Source organism: Platichthys flesus, chromosome 10 (assembly GCF_949316205.1).
Source record: "Platichthys flesus chromosome 10, fPlaFle2.1, whole genome shotgun sequence".
Taxonomy (NCBI): domain Eukaryota; kingdom Metazoa; phylum Chordata; class Actinopteri; order Pleuronectiformes; family Pleuronectidae; genus Platichthys; species Platichthys flesus.
Genome location: NC_084954.1, coordinates 1,910,927 through 1,931,394, shown reverse-complemented (window position 1 = coordinate 1,931,394; position 20,468 = coordinate 1,910,927). Strand labels below are relative to the sequence as shown.

At 46.0% G+C, this 20,468-nt stretch overlaps 2 protein-coding genes across 3 annotated transcripts in view; one reads left to right on the top strand and one right to left on the bottom strand.

Moving 5' to 3' along the window:
• Positions 1 to 578: 578 nt before the first annotated feature.
• The window catches only part of brf1a (BRF1 RNA polymerase III transcription initiation factor subunit a), a 68,583-nt gene continuing 48,693 nt past the window's right edge, over positions 579 to 20,468 (top strand). For both annotated transcript variants that reach the window (XM_062396624.1, XM_062396623.1), the window contains exons 1-6: positions 579 to 800; positions 1,805 to 2,013; positions 3,013 to 3,093; positions 8,347 to 8,520; positions 10,386 to 10,417; positions 13,797 to 13,869. In XM_062396624.1, the coding sequence (XP_062252608.1) occupies positions 1,830 to 2,013; positions 3,013 to 3,093; positions 8,347 to 8,520; positions 10,386 to 10,417; positions 13,797 to 13,869 (544 nt within the window). In that variant the 5' untranslated portion in view covers positions 579 to 800; positions 1,805 to 1,829. The remainder of the gene's footprint in view (positions 801 to 1,804; positions 2,014 to 3,012; positions 3,094 to 8,346; positions 8,521 to 10,385; positions 10,418 to 13,796; positions 13,870 to 20,468) is intronic.
• LOC133961499 (BTB/POZ domain-containing protein 6-B-like) lies at positions 14,823 to 19,068 on the bottom strand. The gene is made up of 4 exons (XM_062396627.1): positions 18,141 to 19,068; positions 17,317 to 17,407; positions 16,992 to 17,110; positions 14,823 to 16,388 (listed from the first exon to the last, which is right to left on the bottom strand). The coding sequence occupies exons 1-4, from the start codon at positions 18,530 to 18,532 to the stop codon at positions 15,356 to 15,358; spliced, it is 1,635 nt and encodes a 544-aa protein (XP_062252611.1). The 5' UTR covers positions 18,533 to 19,068; the 3' UTR covers positions 14,823 to 15,355.

Genomic DNA, 20,468 nt, shown 5'->3' with positions numbered 1-20,468 from the left:
ATAATATTAACAGATGGATCAAATTAATTACGCACGTCTTCTATCTTCATCTAATCAAACAGTTTTACTATTTAAATCAATTAAGACTGATTTTATTTTACTCTCCAAACCAGGTCCATTAGACTTCACAGTTACATATGAAAAGTAGCTACAGCAATCAAACGCACTTTATTTGTTCAATAATTAAACTACATTAACGATTGAATTTATACGTTAAAGTATTTTATTTCATTTTTTATTTTATATATTTTGTTTCATTATAGTTTATTGTTATTTTAATTTTATTTAATTCATTTTATTTTAGTCTCTAAACCAGGTCCGTTAGACTTCACTGTCACTGTGAGACGTACCATTAAAAGAAGGGGGGGGTAATTTTCCGATTTGAACGATTATTAATTCGACTTTTAGATTATAATGTTTCCCTCTAACACTCATCATTAAACTATAACTCATTTCTACGTCACTATTTCGAACTCAACCCTCAGTCACGTGCTATTTTTTTATTCAGTCGTTTATCTGTCGATAGACACCGCCCCCCACACCCCCCTCCTCTGAGCCGAGGTGGTATGGTCCGTGTCCCCGGTAGCAGAGCACATGTGTGTGTTGATCTGAGGTTTGTGCTATTTTATATGTGCAGCAGACACACACACACACACACACTGAGGAACACACCAAACACAGTACAACTTATGAAAGGATATTATAACTTATTAAAACCAGTAAACCCAGTAGCTGCAGGAACCATCGAGACTGTGGACTTCAGCTGAAGTGTCAACGTGTCTGCTGCTGTTCCACTGAAGGTACGTGCAGCATGTGTGTGTCTGCGTGTGTCTTTGTGAGTCGTTGCGTGTGAGAGAGAGTGTGTTTGTGTTTGTGTCAGATTGTTTAAATTCAAACGCTCCTCAGCACAGGTTGTAGTTCCGGGTTAGAGTCTCAGTGTGAGTGTTAGCTGCTCCGTTAGCTTCGATCAGCTGTTAGCGGCTAACGGCTCCGGACACACACACACACACACACACACACACACACTCAGCATGTTGGTTCAGTGAAGAAGAAGAAGAAGCAAAAGAAGAAGAAGAAGAAGAAGAGAGTTCCGGTCTGTGACTGACTCCATGTTAACACACGGGACAGGACACGATGAGTTTAACAACCGCTGCCGCTGCTCATCACTGCCACGTAGCTAACACCGGTGAAGATCTGCTCAATCACTGCAGCACGATGAGGCTCATCAGTGATGGAAGTCATCAGTAACATGAGGACGATGAAAGTCATCATTGATGTGATGATGATGATGATGAGGATGATGAGTCATCAATGACCTGAGGATGATGAAACAAGTTGAAACTCATCAATGACATAAGTTTCATCATGTTATTGATAAGTTTCATAGAATTTCATCATCCTCTTCATCAATGACATGATGAAGAGGATGAAACTCATCAGTGACATGATGAAGGAGCATGACCCTGATCCATGACATGAGGATGAAGGTTCAGTGATTGAAGAAATTCACTTTAATCTGAATGTTAACTCCCACGACCAAGTTAAAATAATAATTTAGTGTTGTATAACCATATAACACAAAATCACTGTTTTCAAATCTCATTAATTAGAAGTTTTATTAAATCCTCATGAATCACCTGGTGTTTCAAACAGAAAAGATGAATTTCAACCAGTCTGTTGCTAAATCTTCAGTTTTAAAGGTTCCAAAGTCTGAAGGCCTCGAATTCCTCAGTGAAAAGTGTGCGTTTGTTTTTACACAGATTCTTTTGTGTGATTTGTTCTGATGTGTCTTTTTTCCCATCAGGCATTGCGGCCGGCCGAGCGCCGCCATGAGCCCCCGGGTGTGTCCGAGCTGCGGCTCCTCGGACGTGGACGTGGACCAGGCCCGAGGCGACGCCGTGTGCATGGGCTGCGGCACGGTGCTGGAGGACAACATCATCGTGTCCGAGGTGCAGTTCGTGGAGTCGGGCGGGGGGGGCTCCTCGGCCGTCGGCCAGTTCGTCTCCTCAGAATGTGAGAACCCCCGAGAACACATGAGAGATCAAACTGTTTGTTTATGGAGCATGAAACATGATAAAACAACAAATCAAACACAACATGTCTCCATTCTGCTCGTTCACTGCTAATAAACATCAGATTATGAATACAAGAGTTTAACATCATTCAGAAAGTCAATGTTGGCGTTCAGGAGCAGCGAGGCTCTTGGGTAATAGTTTCCTCTGAGTCTTGTGAGCGTTTGGCCTCAGCTGCTTATCTCTGTAACATTTACCTTCTGTTAATCTTTGACCTTTGACCCAAACAAACGTTTTACTCAGCGTCAACCAGACGACTTCTGTCCAACCTTATCTTCTGTGGTGCAGTTCCTCTGTCTGTCCTCTAGAGGATGCTGTTGGAGTACACGGCAGAAACACATTTGTTTTATTTTATTAAAAATAAACAACCTGTACATTCTCTCCTGTTACATTTAATAACCTGTTAAACATGAACTCACATGTGATCAGCCATAATGTTCAGACAATTTACATCTAATACCAAACAACACAAACACAGTGTCGGCCTATTTCTGGTTATTTTCATAATCAAATCGTCAGTGTGTGAGAAAAACTTGAGTCTAACATCAACATTTTTGTGTTTGACCTGAGTGAAGTGAAATGTTCTTAATTTATGTGAGTTTTGTTAGTGAAATTTTAACACGTCAAGTTTGCGACTTGGACATTTAACAGTTTTCTTTACATTTGATTAACAGTTGATGGATAAGAAAAATATCTGCTGCATTTATTTGCCTAATGATTGTATAATGAAAATATAATAGATAATGTTTTTTGCAGCACTAAGTGAATCTCGTTCTTATAACAACAAATATTAAGTTCATCAATTTAAAGCTGTCTTCTTTGGAAAATGTCTCTGGACATTTCTATGGTTTGTGTATCTCATGTGAAGAAGAAGAAGAAGAAGAAGAAGCAGCGGTGGAGATCATTTCTCAACATGAACATCTGTCCTCTGTGTTTTCAGCTGAAAACCGAATTCCGGCCTTTGGAGAATCTCACATCGCAGGAATCGGGCGAGCGTCTCGAGCGCAGACGCTGCAGAAAGGTGAGTGACCAGCAGATGGCGCCACACTCCTGTTGTTGGACTCCATGAAGGAGGTTTTCTGGTTGAAGGAATCAGGTCGTCTGGAAGTTTAGTCTCTTCTCTTGTTCTTTGTGTTGAGTCTTTGGATCAGGATCATACACGTGTGTGTGTGTGTGTGTGTGTGTGTAGGTTATAAACACACTTGTGATGCTGATGAGATGAAGTGACTCAGTGAAGTGGTTTTTATTTCCTCCAGAGAGAATATATCGATCAGTATTTCTCTCCATTCACCTGAGCGTCTGTGATCCTCTTGATTCAGAACTAAACTTCCTGTGTACTGACGGTCAGTGGCTTCATGTTTTCAAGTTGTGCGTCTGCTTCTTATGAAACTTATAAGGGTCAAAAGGTCATCAGGCCCACATTTGACCAGTTGAAGATGAACTGATTAGAATTCAGAGGTCACGTGACCTCAGCATGTTTCTGGTAGAACCACAGGGCGGTGCATCTAGTTTTTTCTTTATATATTTTGTTTTTTTTATGATATTTGAGAAGGTTTTCAGCTCTTCCTGATCGTGGCACCAGACGATCTCTCTTTACAGATTCGCCAGCAGAAGTCGTTTCTCGTCCCAGATTCCCTGTTCCTGTCCGTCGGTGTTTCCCCATCAGCTCGCGTGCGTCCACACGTCTGGTTTAATCCTCACTTCTTTTATTTTGCAGCGACATGTTTGTTTTTTCCATCGTCTGATGCAACAGTTCAGTAATTAAAGGCTTTTTTAAAAATCCATTTTCAGAGATTTACCTTGAGTCTGGTTTACCCTGTAGGTTCAGAGGTTCTCTCGTATCAGCAGCTCCAGTCACAGCTGCTTGGGTCTGTGTCTCTGACTCTCTGTGTTTCTGTGTCTCAGTGTCTCTTGTCTCTGTGTCTCTTGTTTCTTTGTCTCTTTGTCTCTGTGTCTCTTGTTTCTGTGTCTCTGTGTCTCTTGTTTCTGTGTCTCTTTGTCTCTGTGTCTCTTGTTTCTGTGTCTCTTTGTCTCTGTGTCTCTTGTTTCTGTGTCTCTTTGTCTCTGTGTCTCTTGTTTCTGTGTCTCTGTGTCTCTTGTTTCTGTGTCTCTTTGTCTCTGTGTCTCTTGTTTCTGTGTCTCTGTGTCTCTTGTTTCTTTGTCTCTGCGTCTCTGTCTTTGCGTTACTGTGTCTCTGCATCTTTGCGTCTCTGTGTCTCTTTGTCTCTGTGTCCCTGTGTCCCTGTGTCTCTGACTCTCCTTGTCTCTGACTCTCCTTGTCTCTGACTCTCCTTGTCTCTGACTCTCCTTGTCTCTTGTCTATTTGTCTCTGTGCCATCGTGGGCCTGTGTAGATGAGACGTCATGTGATGTGAGGCGGACGCACACAGAGCAGACGCACATGTGTAAACAAACCAGAAACATGGCAACCGAGGGAAGCAAACCCACGTTAGAAACTTTAACACAAACAAGCCTCGTTGATTTCAGATGAAAACGTCTAATGATGGAAGCTCTCGTACGTGTGGATCTGATTTTCAGACGTTTTAACAGACGTGTTCAAACAGGATCTGATGTGGTTCAGTGAAATGTTCCAGCCCACAGAAAGAATCTTCTGCCAAACATAACTCCACCAAGACTCAGCTGCAGACGAACAACTGTAGAAGCATCTGATAGAGAACATCTCACACAGCGACTGATGGTGGAGCTCTGTAGATGTTTATCTCTCAGGGTCAGAGACACTTTTTAAAAGACTCTGTATTGTAGGAACTGAAGAGAGCAGCTGAGACGCTCTGCTGTTACTGGTTCCAGCAAATCTGTGTTTTTATTAGATTCAGAAAGCAAAGGGTCGATTTAACCCTGGGCTCCGACTTGAGAAGGTTTTCATCTTGCATTAATAACTGATCATTTCCCCAGTTAATCATTCAGTTCATCAAATTCTGAGAAGAAAACCCTCAGAATCTTGTGAAGAGAAAGAAACAGCAGCAGATGTTCTGTGTTTTTTTTATTCCACAAATATCTGAGATGATGAATCGATAAAATAATTCCTGATTTGACTTATTGATGAACTTGTTGAACTGGAGCAGCTCGTGATGGGAGATGCTCCTCTCTGCCTCTATGGGGGGTTTTCAGTATCTGTCCCAGTTGATTCACTGTTTCTCTCCGGCTCTCCTCTCGGGCCCCTGGGTGTGTGTGGGGGGGGGACCTCTGAAGGGCCCTGTGGGTGTCCCCAGACCTGACGCCCTGTCCTCTTTCATCTCCACTATTCTGTCCATTTAAGAAACACGTCAGCAGCTCGTAGCAGAAGACAAACGGCTCCACTGAGTCACTGAGCTGTCGGGCTGCAGCAGACGTGTGAGAGAGAATTCCTAAAATATCAAACTGTTCCTTTAATTCAGTGCAGACGAGTGTTTGTGTGTTTTCGTCTGTTGTGGAACTGGAGAATTCACATTGTGTGTGTTTGTTTTATGTCTTTTGGGAGATTTACGGTCGTCTGTGAGTCTGCACACATCCCTTCTTCTCCTTCTTCTTCTCATCCTTTTCTTCTTCTTCCTCCTCCTCTTCTTCTTCCTCCTCTTCTTGTTCTTCTTTTTCATGTCCTCCTCAAACTTTCCCCAGCGGGCGTCTGCCTCCTCCTCCGTCTCACCGCTGTCTGATACATGTCTGGTCGTGCAGACCCCCCCCCCGCCCTGTGTTTGTGTGTGTGGGTCTGTAATGTGTCACCGGTCCCTTGTGTGTCGGCCCACAACTCGCCGCAGTGCAGGCGGCGACTGGAATTTCAATGTGACTTTAAAAGCTGCTGAAGGTGGATTCATGTGTGAAAGACTTGTTCTGAACAAAGTGGAGCTGCAGTCAGAAACTGTCTTATTCCTTAACATGTAGACGTATTGATACTGTGATTAATATCAATTAACAATCAATTAAATGTGTCTGATGTGAAACTTCATGTTGCTAATTAGAGTTTAATGATCTATGAGTTTGGCTGCTTTCGCTTCTTCGTTTTCCTGTAACTCTTTAAAGACTCTTCACAGACAACAGGAAGATAAAACAGCTTGTTTTCATTTTGTTTAAAGTTTATAAAGTTTTTAAGTTGCTTCAGATTATTTGGTTTAGTAGTAAATTACTTAATTCTTCTGTTTTCCCCTTGAATCTATATGATCACTATCGGCCTGTTGTCGCTCATCAGCAGCTGTTTTAAATTCGTGTGAAACTTCTTCACTGTCCCAGTTTTTATTCATGAAGATGTTATGAGTTTTATTTATCTACATGCACCTATGAGAGCACACGTTGTGGTTTGAGCTGAAGAGTTATTTAAAGTGCAGGAAGTTTTTATTTCTATATCTTCTTCTTTTAAACCTGAGACGCTCCTGATAACCGCTGCAGCTCGAGTCTCTGTCCCTCTCATCATCTCCTTCAGACTCTCAGCTCCTGTTTCCAATTTCTACATCCACAAAAGTTTCCATCGGTCTCCTGCTGATGTCTGGGTTTTATTTTTGAGTTGATGAAGGAATGTGCTGCTCGTCCTCTGGTGTTCGGCTGAAGCTGCAACAAGAAGAGAAACCGAGGAAAATACAGATTCTTCATCTCATTCATACCAGGAAGTTGGATTTCACTGCTGAAGAAGCTGTTCACATAAAGCAGGAGGGATGATAGAGGTTCAGGAGACAGAGCAGCAGACGTGGTTAGGATAAAGGGGTGTGTGTGTGTGTGTGTGTGTGTCTGTGTGTGTGTTGGTGTCAGAAGTGTGTAAAACTGAGCAGGAAGCTGGATGATACTCGATGAGCTCAGAGTTGTTCACATTCCCAGACATCACACTCAGTTCAGTGGGTCACACACATCTGGCTTTGTGTAAGTGTGTGTTGTGTTTGTGTGTAGTTTGTGTGTGTGTCGGTGCAGGTCATGAACTCTGGGCACGCACAATACAACACACACAATACAACACACACCCTGCAGCTCTGTGGCAGTTAATTATAAACTCTTTTGTCTTGAGTCTCCACCTGCTGCTACAGCTGAACTGGCTTGTGCATTGTGTGGGTGTGTGTGGGTGTGTGTGGGTATCTCTGTGTGTGTGTGTGTGTGCATTACAGAGGATGGCGCACACATGCCTCTGTGCCATTGCGTGTAACGACGCAGTTATGCAGTTGCACACGTGTGTAATGGAACCCTTGTGCGTGTCTCCAGGCGTGTGTGTCCCGACATGCCTCAGACTTGTGTGTGCACACGGTGATGTTGTGTAATTGCTCTCCTGTAGTTTCTGGTTTGTTTACACCAGGTTGGGTTCGATGGTTTCTCCGTGGTCAGATGAACGGATCCTCACGCCTCAGGTTCCTGCTGCAACTTGTCAGAACTTATTGTTTTTCATTAAGTGTGTGACGCACAGACGTGTGAACACACAAGACCATTCAGGTCTTTGTGAATCAGGAATCTGAACAACCACAACATCTGGTCAAAGTGTAGATGAATCAACAAGAGTTAAATACTCGTGTGAGTGACGTGGTCAAAATCCTGTTATTAAGTGACGTCACATCATATAAGTAGTAAAGTAAAGAATGTTGAGTGGGAATATCTGAAGCTGAAGTTTGAAAGGTTTCCAGGTGTGTTCCTGTTTTCTCTGAACTTCACAGACGTTGTTAGAAACGTGTTTGATAATGAAACCTCCCGGAGCTGAAGGGATCTGAACACAAGTTCTAAAGTTTAAACATCTCTTCTTGTCCCTTTAAATCATCACAAATAAACTCTAAACATGAACCTTTGAATCAGTTTGCTGATCAATCAGGTTTGTGTTTGTGTAAAATGAAAAAGAAATCCCTCCGGGCCTTAAGGGAGAGTTCAGCAGGTTTGTTACACGTGCACTTTGTTTTATGAAATAATAAAAAGATCCACTTGAACAAACAGAAGAGATGCACTTTATAAAATGTTAAAATGTCTTTTGTGTTCAAGTGAATAAACACGTTTGTGTCTCATTTGTTGTTAATTAATTCTTGAATAGAAACCACAACATGAAGCTGATCTCTGAATATCAGCTTCAACTATTGAAAAACCCAAATATGTGGAGCTCTGTGTTGTAACCAGTTTAATTCTTACTGGCATGAAATGGACCCAATGTGAACGTCTGTGTTTCTGTTGGGACCCGATGAGACACAACATCAAAACACAACTTCTTGTTTCTCATTACAGGAAACTAAAAATAACACTAAAGTGAAAATAGCACTAAAGTGAAACCAAATGTCATCTGGATAAACTGAAACGTCTCTGTGTGCTTGTGTGTGTCTCTCCAGCCCGACTACACATCAACACTCTGGGTCACCAGCTGAAGATGAACCAGCACTGCCTGGACACGGCCTTCAACTTCTACCGGATGGCGCTCTCCAAACATCTGACCAACGGGCGCAAGTGTGGCCACGTCATCGCCGCCTGCCTCTACCTGGTCTGCCGCACGGAGGGAACGCCGCGTATCCTTCCTGCTCACTTCCTGTTGTTAGGAAAGTTGGTGATGGGCAAAATTAAACTACTAACATGGAGGAGGCAGGGTTTATCACCTGTACTGCAGCCGGCCACTAGAGGGCGATAGATACGCTTTGGCTTCACTTCTGCCAAGGGACGCCATGTTGTCCACCTGTGATGTGTCTGAGGAAATGTTGTTAGAGGAGATCTGATCGAAAACCACCTCTGTTATGAACACGCCATTTCCTGACGTGTCCTCGTCAGAATAAAGGGACTTTAAGGTCGATCCTTGTTTCCCAGGGTGGCTCGACGTTGTTGTCGTTCTCGGTGTTGTTGTCGTGCTCAGTGTTGTTGTTGTTGTGCTCGCTGTGTGGTTGGTTTGATCCTGACTCACTTCGCCTCCGAGCTTGACGGTTATGTAACGGTGGCACAGGACGGACTGGATAGGTTCAACTAATGTAAGAGGGACGAGGAGGGTGTAATGCTTCCTGCTCAATGGTTAACAAGGCCTTTGTGTGTGTCTGTTTGTGCGTGTGTGTGTGTGTCGGTACAGGCCTGTCTGTTTGTTCACGTTGGGCGCAGTGAGTCCTGGGTAAAAATAGCTCTGCGCAAGTCCTCCTCCACTGCTGGGTGAGAATCAGGACGAAGCCGAGTGAGAAGGAACTGGACTTTGATTTAAAGGGCCGGGTCACACCATCTGTCCTCGGCTGCAGAGAACTGATCCATCTCCTTCTCTCTGACCTTGACTCCCCCCCCCCCCCCATCAGTTAGAGTCGATAGCATCTTCTGGGTCACGACACGTCTCTGACAAACGGCATGTGAAGACCAGGTGTTAGACACTGGCTGCAGAGATGGAGCCCCAGGAGCATTAGGTAGTTCCTGATGTGTGTTGATAAACTCTGACTCACAGTCCATGTTCTGGTTCATCTCAAAACGGAGAGAACCACTGAAACGTGTCGGTGCATGACCGGAAGACAAGTGAATCACAAAAAGAAGAAGTTAGTCTAAACTGTCTCTGCTTGAAACCATGAGAAACCTCCTCAGACTCAAAGTTCTGACTCCATCAGGCTCAGGATCCGTCTCCTTGTATTTAAGTCTTGTGTTGCACCAACAAAAGATTGTCGTTACTTCTTTTCACGGACCCAGATGTTTTGTTTGTTTTCCCTGATGTAAGGCGCTCGTCTCTAATCTCCAGACGGCGTGCGCTGGGATTATCTTTTTCCATTTCACCCGCGCTGCTGCTAATTCCATTGTGAGGCCTTTTCAGAGGAGCCCGGCTAATCCGCCCGGACAGCCGGCCTGGAGACCGGTGCACCTGCCGCCAGGGAGCCGGCTGGATGGCGAGTCCGGAGGCCGGGGAGGTGTGTGTGTGTGTGTTTCTGTGTGTGTGTGTCTGTGCGTGTGTGTTTGTGTGTGAGGTCACGATGAGGGCAGCGGCGGCCTTGCAGTATTTTTAGACGAGTCGTGGTCAGAGGTGATGGTTCAGTGATCAGCTGCCGTAGCTCAACATGAGTCACTGGTTTGTTTCTCCACTGGTTTGTTTCTCCACTGGTTTGTTTCTCCACTGGTTTTTACAGCGTCACTGGTTTGTTTCTCCACTGGTTTGTTTCTCCACTGGTTTGTTTCTCCACTGGTTTGTTTCTCCACTGGTTTGTTTCTCCACTGGTTTGTTTCTCCACTGGTTTTTACAGCGTCACTGGTTTGTTTCTCCACTGGTTTGTTTCTCCACTGGTTTGTACAGCGCCTGGCGTTTGAGTGGCTGTTGCCTGTAAAGTGCGATGAGGCTGTGATGTCATCAAGCCTCTGAATCAGGATCAAATGAGTCTTTAACTGTGATTCTTTCATTTCAGTTTCCTTAACCCGTCGTTCTCAGACATGCTGCTGGATCTCAGCGATCTGCTGCAGGTACGTGTCCTCGTCACTTTCACACGAGAGCAGAGACAAGAGAAAACTGTCCTGAACCAAACCTCCATCTTGAATAAACAAACTGAGGCTCTTCTTAAAGCGAGTGATGAGCATCTGAAGACGTGTTGGGGTGTTTGTACACTAACGTTTTGTTTCACAGTTACACACATTCACGACTGCGTTGTGTCCTTTACACGTCACTTTGTCCCAGATTCAGCCTTCAACTGTTAAATCCCCTCAAAACTGAGAAATGAAGCAAATGTGGTGCGAACTTTCTTTTAGTTTCAAAGTGAAAGTAAAATCTAGAGTCCAAACCTCTGAGTATTCTGTGGAAGACAAACCAGTGAAACCAGAAGTGTTCCGTCCAATCCATTAATTAATTATTGCAAATTAACGCCTCTAAAGTTCCAAACTAGAAGAAACTTCTAGCGGCTTTTAAATCATTTATTTCTCCTCCTCACTTTGATGTGTTTTGATGTCCAACGTGCTGTAACCGCCACTTAGGTGCCCGCTCTACCTCCCATAATGCATCCCTGCATAACCACTTGCCCCTGCAGTCCTCTGGCTTTCAGGCCCATGTAATTAAACCTGAGTGTGTGTCTGAGTGTGTGTGTGTGCACATATGTTTAAATTTAGAAACCCCTCCATTTGTCTGCATGTGTAATTCACGGTGAGTCGGGGGTGTGGTTGGACATTTCTCGGAGTCACAGCTGGTCGGGGGCTTTTATTTTTATACGCCCAGCTGCTGTGGTGGAGCCGGCAGCCCCTCCCCCCCGCCCTCCACACCCCGGCATGTGGAGGCTGGGCGTGGATCTGAAGTGGATTTGAGGTGGGGTGGGGGGGGGTGGTTGTGGCTCGCTGATATTCCACTGATCTATTTTTTCACGTGTCCACACCCAGAGCTTCTCACTTTGTGTGGATGAATCAATAACTGACTTTACATCTATCAGCTGTTCCACATGTTGACCACGTCGGGTTTATCATGAACTCATCACTCTGGAGTTTCCTCTGGAAGCTGAGCAGGTTGCATCACCAAGGACCATTTTCCTCTGATTTAAAAGATCCAATAACCTCAGGGTTGGTCTCCAGTGTGAAGGGATTGAAGCAGAATTCACTCCCGGGTCACGAGCGGCTGTAAATCCTCCAAACTCTTCAACTCTCCTTCTGATCTCCAGTTCAGCTTCACTCTTCAACCTGCTGGATCTGATTCTGACACGTTCTCCCTGTGACGAGTCCGTTTGTCATCAACACGATCGTGAAGCTGTAAAACGCTGAGTCATGTTTAAGTCACAGAATTCTCCTCACCACCTGTTGGTGTGAAGACCTGTTGACATCACACGTGTGGTTCTGTAGAAAGTTAATTAAATCCGATCCGCCCTCTTGTTATCGTCTCCTCGTCCACCTGTTGGGACTCGACTGGGAAGGATCTCGGATCCACTCAGTGTTTTCCCAGTTGACCCCTGACCTGGAAAGTTTCACTTAGCTCTGAGGAGGAGGAGAAGGAGATCTCTTCTCCTCCGCTTCTCCCTTTCATCTTAGCAGGAGTTCAAGAGCTGCGACTGATTTTAATCTGCAGACGTGAGGTCGGTGTTTCTCTCACTCACTCTCAAATATCAGTTTAAAGGAACTCGAGCTACCAGACTCTTGACTTTCAAACATGATGCTTTAAACAACTGTAAAATCAATAGAGCTTTTCCACTGATTATATAGAAATATTGTTTATTGTAGATTTTAAAAGCTAAAGTAAAGACAGTAAAGAAGAAGAAGTGAACTCCCTCATTCTAGTTTTATTTGTGCAGCCGTTGAACTGAAAACATGAAAGTGGCTCCACTTGTTCCTCCTCCTCCACCTCCTCCGTCCCTTTACTGGAATCCTCTTCCCAGAATAGCAGAGGAGCATCTGCGCTCCGGTCCGACTCCAGAGGGGGCTGAGAGCGAGAGTCCGTCTGTCTGCCCCCCCCCCCGGAGGTCTGGAGCATCCCTCTGAAGGAATGACGGGGATCTGACCCGAGTTCACGACCCGATCCTCCAGCTTTCGCTGCCGTCTGCTTCAGCTTTCAGCCCCGCGCTCACAGAAGCTTCACTCTGAGGCCGTGGTGCTGTGAATCTGTGGTGATGATAGATGCTCGGCCTCGTGGCTTTGTTCGTCATCAGGTCCTTTCAGAGAGGACAGGGCGGGGGGGGGGGGGATGACAGACTTTACTGCCGAGCCTTCTGGAGGTGCTGTGGGTAGAAGACAATGAAACATCTGTGATGGGAGTTTCCAGAGCGATAACCCCGCTGACACGTTGGTGCTCATCCACCATCTAACTCCACCCTGACCCAATGACACATCCTCCAGTGGAGCAGGTCCCCATGTTCCTGCTCAGCCTGGTTTAACTGCTGGGGGGGGGGGGGGGGGGGGGCTCATCAGAGCGTTTACCAGAGAGTCAGGGAACTAGTTTGAGTGATTCTGTCAAACTTATCGTGATTATTTGGTCAGAAAATACAAAAATACAGATCGATTTGTCATTAGACCTTAACACTCCAACTGTTTTTACCACTGATACAAAGTAATCTATGTTTTCTATAACAAGAACTTTATTTGTTCTTTACTCCTCTTTGTTTTGTTCTTTCAACTAAACAAATCAAACTTCTCAAACCATGTGAACACAAGCAGTCGGGCTGGAACTTTGTAAAAATCGAATCGGCAGAGTTACAACTGAAATCATAAATTATCCGTATTCAAGACCCAATAAGCACGGAGAAGTTTGGTTCCAGAACCGATCTTATATTCTGTTGGTGACAGAAACGTGGACTGAGTCCTGTTTGCAGCCACAGATACTTTTATTAGAGTTGAACCGACACCTGAAAACAACAGAGATCTTTGAATCGCACATGTTGAAGGAAAATGTGCTGCAGCCTCCGGGTGGATTATGTAACCTGAGCACTGAACCTGACACATCTGTATTATTACATAACCTGATGGTGTTCTGGTCTCTAACGCACCAGTCGTCCTCCGTCCTGTTAAAACTGATGCTCTGTATTTCTCCATGTCGCTTTGAGAGTGTGGTGACTCCTGGATTCATCAAACTGACTTGGGATCTGCTGAATCACCTAAAGTGTCCGAACCCAGTTAGAGAATTAGACTAAACTGATGCACAAGGACACAGACTTTTACTCTGGAGGGTTTTAACTTCTCCTCTCTTGTGTTGGTACCTCCACCAAGGACACCAGGCTGTTGTTTCTTTCAGTGGAGAATTGTTTTCAGCTGCTTTTCAGTAACAAATGGGACGAGAAGCTTGTAGCTGTCACCAGTGTGTAGCTGGGAAGCGTACAGTGGAGGTTTGCATCACACTTACTGCCGCTCTAGATTCTTTAATGTTATGTTTCCTCCGCAGGTGAACGTCTACGTGTTGGGAAAGACCTTCCTCGTCCTGGCCAGAGAACTGTGCATCAACGCCCCGGCTATAGGTACTGACCTCTACTCGCATAATTATCTGTGGATGCTGAGTCAGCTCCTTCTGGTTGCTATTTTATGGATATCTTTAATGTGACCTAAAGGATAATCTTATCGATTGATAGGCCAATCATATCTGTCTATATGTCACCGAAAGAAGTGAAAGAAGTCTCTCACAATTCCCCCAGACCCAAAGAGATTATTCAAATGTCTCTTCTTTGTTTGACCAACTGTCCCAAACCCAAATATATTAAATTAACAACAAACTAAAATAGAATAAAGCAGCAATTTAATAAACAGGAACCAGCTCGAACAATTGATCACTGGTTTAAATGGGTTCTGATGGGACTTAATTTGTCCATACAAATTGGAGACTGTCAGCTTGGGCGTGTTAAACATCCACGTAAACTCTTCATGTGATTCACTTGAAGTTTCCAAACCCAAACTAAAGATTCACTTTGTCACAGCGGCTTTAAGAGTCTGAGTATCTCAGTGATGTCACCAGACACAGAAATGACTCCAGTGAGCTCTACCAGTTAGACATCAGGAGAAATGACCACGGGTATTGGATCAGGTTCAGTTGAGGTACTGGGAAAGAAACGACTCTGTTTGTTTACATTGTAAAACTGGTTGATTTAGAGTTTTTTAAGCAGCTGGGTGGAGCTCCACATGTTCCCACTGATCCACAGAGACGAGCAAAGTCTTTAAAATTAGAAACCTCACATTCTGTAACATAACCTTTTGGCCTTTCTCTAGAAGTTTGTAAGACTTAGCCCCAGAGGAACTAAACCAAGCCCTGTATCGTTTCCAGTGAACCCTATTTTTATTCAAATGTGGAAAGACATAAACAATCCATCCATGTTTTCATAAACCCACAGTGCAGTTCCCTCTGATGTAACCAGAGGGCGCTGCTGCCCCTCTCACCCTCCCACTTACCCAGGAACCATAACAAGATGACATCTGTGGCTTCAATCACATTAGAACCTTTATGTTTCATCATCAGGTGTTTAGTCATTCTCGTACAGAACACATCTGGTCTCCAACAGCATCAAGCTGCTCACATATTTTACAAAAGACACAACGTTTGTGAGGCCGTTTCTCTGAAGTGCAAAAACAACTCGACAACACTTCTACCTTTTCCTGCGTTTAGAATCATAACACTACACAAAGCTCCCGGTTGTGATTGGCTGCCTGGAACTAAAGCGTTTACCCAAAGTGAAGCAGCCACTGGTTGTTCCAGTTTAGAGCTCAGCTTGATTACATCACCACAAATCAGCGTGTTAGTGTTTTCTCTACAGCAGCGTCCCAGCAAATAACGTTAACCGAGTATTTAAATAAAAAAATAACATTAAATTAAATAAAGATAAAACAACAGCTTTGTTTGAAACAGTCTCTGGGAGAACTAGCCAGGCCATTAAGTGTGACATTACTCGAGTGTCTTTACTGCTACATTACTTTGAAGGCCGGGAGGCGAGCCCCCCCTCAGCAGTCCAGAGCAGCTCATGCGTAGAACACGAGCTCTGGGATCTGTCCTCCCTGCACCCCGGTCCCGTTGGTGCTGTCGGACGAGCACTGGAACTGAAAGGTCACCTTCCCGCACTGCACCTCCGTCATGCCCTCCTGGCCGAAGTAGCTCAGCTCGTTCCCGTCCAGCACGGCGCTCACCGTGTAGAAGGCGTCCTGCTCCACCTGGACCGGGTGTTCGAACCACACGGGAAACGTGCTGCTCGACCCGTCCGACACATACTTGGTGTGGTTCTGGGCCAGGACCACCCCCTGCCTCTTGAGTTCAATTTTGACAGTGTACTCGGCTTTGCCGCCGCTCGACCCGTACAGTCCCAACCCGGCGATAAAGATCCGCTTGTCCACGGCGAACTGAATGCTGTCGCACCGGCCGCGGTAGCGCCACTGATTGCTCCGGTAGGCCGAGGATTGGAAGCGATGGCACCTCTGAGGCGCCAGACCCGTCCGCTCAGTCTGGGGGAAGTCCAGGTCCGGCTTTTTAGCTGCAGTGTACCACAGGAACACATTGTGCATCTCCTCCAGTGTCAGGATTTCAGACTGCGCCGCCCCGTTGGCAAACTCGTCCAGGGTCATCGTGGGGATGCGCACCAGAAACAGCGCCTTGCCGAGGACCTCCCTCCGGTTGTGAGTCGTGGGCTCCAGTCCTTGTCTCTTGCACTCGGCCGTGGCCCAGTTCATGACCGCCTCGAACACCATCACCTCCTTGGTGTTCAGGGTCTCCCTCCGCAGTATGATCTCCAGCGTCTGCAGGTCGATCTCACAGAAGCCCTCGGAGCCCAGAGCCAGCTCGGCCTGAGCGTCGATCACCTCCCAGCACCGCTGCGTCAGCTCGGGCTCCTCGAACAGGCGGCTCTGGGAGAGCAGCACACAGGCGTTCTTAGCCTCCAGGCTGGTTTCCAGAAAGGTGACGCAGGCCTTGGCCAGTGCAGGGACGATGTACTTCTTGGCAGCGTACAGGGTGGCCAGCACCGTGTCTGCCTCCAGGTCGATCTCATCACTGTACATGTACCTGGAAGAGGAAGAAAGACGACCTTTAGATATGCAGAACTCTGACTAAGCAGCACAGATCAACTGAGTCTTTCATAATATTCTTCTTAATGAGACATGATGCTCGTGTTCTACCGTGCAAACTGATTCTGGATCCCTGAAAAGGGCTCTGGAGCGATAATCTCCTCTTCTTCCCATTCTAATTTCAACTGGACTCCACAAGTGAACCAAAAAGGCTCAATGGAAATAATGATCTCCTGTTTCTACGTCTCAAAGGCGAGCGTGTGATGACTTAACTCATCCGACCCGTCTCTCGAACCGGGGCCCGGTGCCGGCTTAGCCAATGCTGCTAACAAAGGCCGGTTATTTATAACCACTCGTCTGAACATATATTTTCGCCTCTAAGAAAAATATCAGGCTGTGGATGAGGAGAAGGAGAGAAATGTTTCAAGTTGAACAAAGAGTGCTGAGAAAACCAGCAATTACAGAGCACCAGGCTGCTGCTGCTGCTCTGTGCCGCTCTGCTCTGCTCTGGATGAGTAATAATCTGCTTTGAAGTGACACTGACTGCCTCTGTCATCTCTCCTCCTGCTCGGCTCGGTGTGAGGGAAGGTGAGTGGCTTACTTCAGCAGAATTAGAAAAGAAGCGGGTTCCACGTCTGGGATGTGGATCTCGGGATCCTCCTCCGCCAGATCGCCGTAGAACATGGCGCAGAAGACGGAGCTTCCCACGGCCAGCACGTACTGAGAGGGGGGGGGGAGGACAGATGCGTTAGACACGTGCAACCACAACCACACAGAGATCAGTGGGAGGCCGGTTGTGAGTGCTGCACACATAGATTAACAACTTCCCTGCTCACGTTTGAATTTCACTGACAAACTGTCAACACGGCTCGGTTTTACATTTTCATCTTTCAAGGGCAAAATCAGAAAGTGTGCGATGTCTTTACCTTGTGAGCTGGAACCGTCTGCTGCTCCCCCAGGGGGCCCACGATGAAGTGGACGTCCGCCATCAGCTCATTGTTAAACATCAAGGCATTCCTAGGAGCAGAGCAGGTTGCATGAGTAAGCCTCCAGTGTTGTGTAACACCCAGTGCCTCCACTGCCGCTCTGCCTGGAGACACTGGTTATTTTCATGGGTTTGCGGAGGATTAGAGCCACAATGGCTGAATCGGAGAAACCGACTTATTATTCTAGCGTTTGAGTTCCCGGAGCGAAACACAAATGTAAAACAGTCCACGATCATGGAAGAAAAAAAGTAAATCCTGGATCATTTTATTGTTTTTAAAAGCTTCTTAATGTTGCAGCTCAGTAAAGAAAGATATATTACAAACTAAAAACCAAGATGATTCTTAATTAGTCATTATTAAAAAAACATCTGTAAAAGTAAAGGCAAGGAAATGTAAAAGTAAAAATATATAAAGTATTCCAGCGGATGCACACAAGTGGATAAGTGAATCGTGGTATTCCCTTGTTTATAAAAACTTCTGAACAACATGAAATATGTGCTATTCTGCTAACTTTACAATAAATAAATAAAATGGTGAATCTCAATATGTCGACGCTGCAGGAACAGACTTCGTGAGCCTGACTGAGGAGGTCCAGTGACCTCCCTGCTCCTTGTGGAGCATCTATCTGCTTCTCCAGCTGCTGTCCTGTTATTACAGCGGCTGCAGGCTCCTGTCATTACCCGATAATGACCTTTAATCTACTTTCTGCAGAGTCTGATCTCTGGTGGTTTGAGGGGTGGAGGAGGCTGAGTGTGGCCGGGTACCTCTCTCTCAGGGTGGGGTGGCTGCTCTGCCAGCTGGGGGGCTCCAGGTTGTTGTTGTTGATGTTCTGCTGGGTGGTCGGGGTGGTGGCCGCGCTGCCGCCGCACGCCGCGCTCACCTGCGCCGCCTTGCTCTTCTCGGTGTCCGCCACCGTGGTACCGTTGGCCAGGTTGGTGTGGCCGGACGCGGGGTAGAGCTCCGCGGCCATCTTCCTCTGCTTGTGCTGCTTCTTGCTGCTCAGGGACAGGCTCAGGATCTCATAGTACAGCGGCAGCCTGCCCGGGAGCCCGCCGACCTGCTTGGACCTTTTCAGCGTTTCTGGGAGTAGCAGCAGGTAGGTCCAACACCTCATGATCCGGCCATGATGGAGCAGCCTGCAGTCCGCCGTGGGCATCGGCACCAGCCCGCCGAGCCTCCGCCGCGTCCGTGTCCGACGAACCGAGTCGCAGCCGGGGGAGCGAACGAGCTCGCGGTGCGGGAGGAGAGAGGGGGGAGCTCAGCCTCTACTGCCCGGAAAACACGCCTCCAAAACGGCGTCGAGCGAGAAGTTTTTCCCACGATAACATCCACAATATCCTTCCGGTGGAGTCCGCTTCGTCCCCCACGATTTACAACTTCGACCGCGGGCACTTTTCCTCGGTTTCCCGGCGGTCACCGCATCTTCTCCGGTCGATCCAACCGGAGGAGATTCGCTTGTTTTCCCTTTTCTCTGAGCGGATAATCCGGAGAGAGCGCGTCCCCCCGCCCGCCTCCGCGTCCTCTGTCCCGGCAAAAGGTTCCGCACGCAGCCCGCAGAGCAGTCCCGAAGGTGTCGCGTCCCGGTCCCGGAGCAGATGTCCCGGAGGTGCCGTGTCCCGGTCCGGAGCGTCTCTGTCCCGGAGCTTCTCTGCGCCGCGGAGCTGATCCGTCATGTGTCCGCACTTTCAGCGGATTTTAGTTTTTTTATTCGTCGTGATCTCGTCGGACGCCCGGAGCTCAGCGAGGACCAATCAGAGTGCGGCACGGCGCCGACGTCACTAGGACCGGAGCACCTCCCTCCTCAGCTCCGCAGAGTGCGTCACCGCCCCGAGGCTCCTCCTCCTCCTCCGCCCCGTTCACTAGAGCCTGTGGAGAAGTTAGAGAGGATAAGAAAAGATGGAGAGAATGAAAGAATCAATAATAATCTGTTTAATAAACGCTATCAGCTCAGGACTGTGATCTATTTAGATAATAAAGATTCATTTTAAACATTTGGTGTTTTGGTAGGTGGGTAGAACAAATCCCCTCCATTGACTAGCATACATTATTAATAATAATACATGTCATTTTTTAAGAACAAATAAGTATAAAGAGATTAAAACAGAAGAAAACACTTTCATACCACTGTCGTGTAATGAGCAATGTAACTAAGTAAATGTACTCAAGTAATGTACTTAATAATACTGCAGTTTAAATACAAATTTGACTGCAGGATTTTTCTGGGTTTACATGGATGACACTGTAATGAGGAATGTAACTCATTACATTGTTGCTGAATTTAATATTTAAACTGCAGTATTGTTAAGTACACTACTTAAGTACATTTACTTCGTTACATTACATTCCACTCAAAAAAAGTAATGTATCCAATTTTATATTAAACTGCTATATTAAGTACACTACATTTATGTTGTTACCTTCCACATTACATGGTTATAGACACTAATGTAAACATATAAACGCCCTAATACATGTGATGCTGAGGAAATACCTGACTCAGGAGGAAAGGCTTTACTTATGAAGTTTTAAGAAGAACAGATCGACACTGTTCGGATCTTCAGGAGCATAAATACTGAGAGAGATCAGAAAGAGCTCCAGGCTCATGGAGATATCCATCCTGTGACCTGAGAGATCTGCCGGGATGCTGAACCTGACAGCGTGTCCGATAAGTCCTGTGGAGACAGACCATGAAGGGACTCGTAGACCAGGAGGAGAATTTTAAACCGTGTTCTGAAAACAGGAGAACCAGAGTTCCACGGTCTGATGTTTTTGATCTGGTGCGGTCGAGTTTCGGATGAGATGTAATCAAGGGATTGTTTTATTTGGACGAGCTGTTGACAGAGAATTGCAGTCGTCCAGTCTGAGCATGACAAATCCAAGCATGAGCTTCTCTGAGTCAAGAAAACCTCAGGTTCTGAAAATATCACAGAGACACAACACGTGTTTGACTGAGATTTGTACTGATCAGTGTTTTTAGCCTTATTTTGGCAGATTCAAGATTTTGTTCTTGTTTCAAAATTCTATATTTTACTACTTTTTTGAGGCAAACCTGAAAACATCTGTTGTGTTTTGCTGAAGAAGCCTTTTTTTTA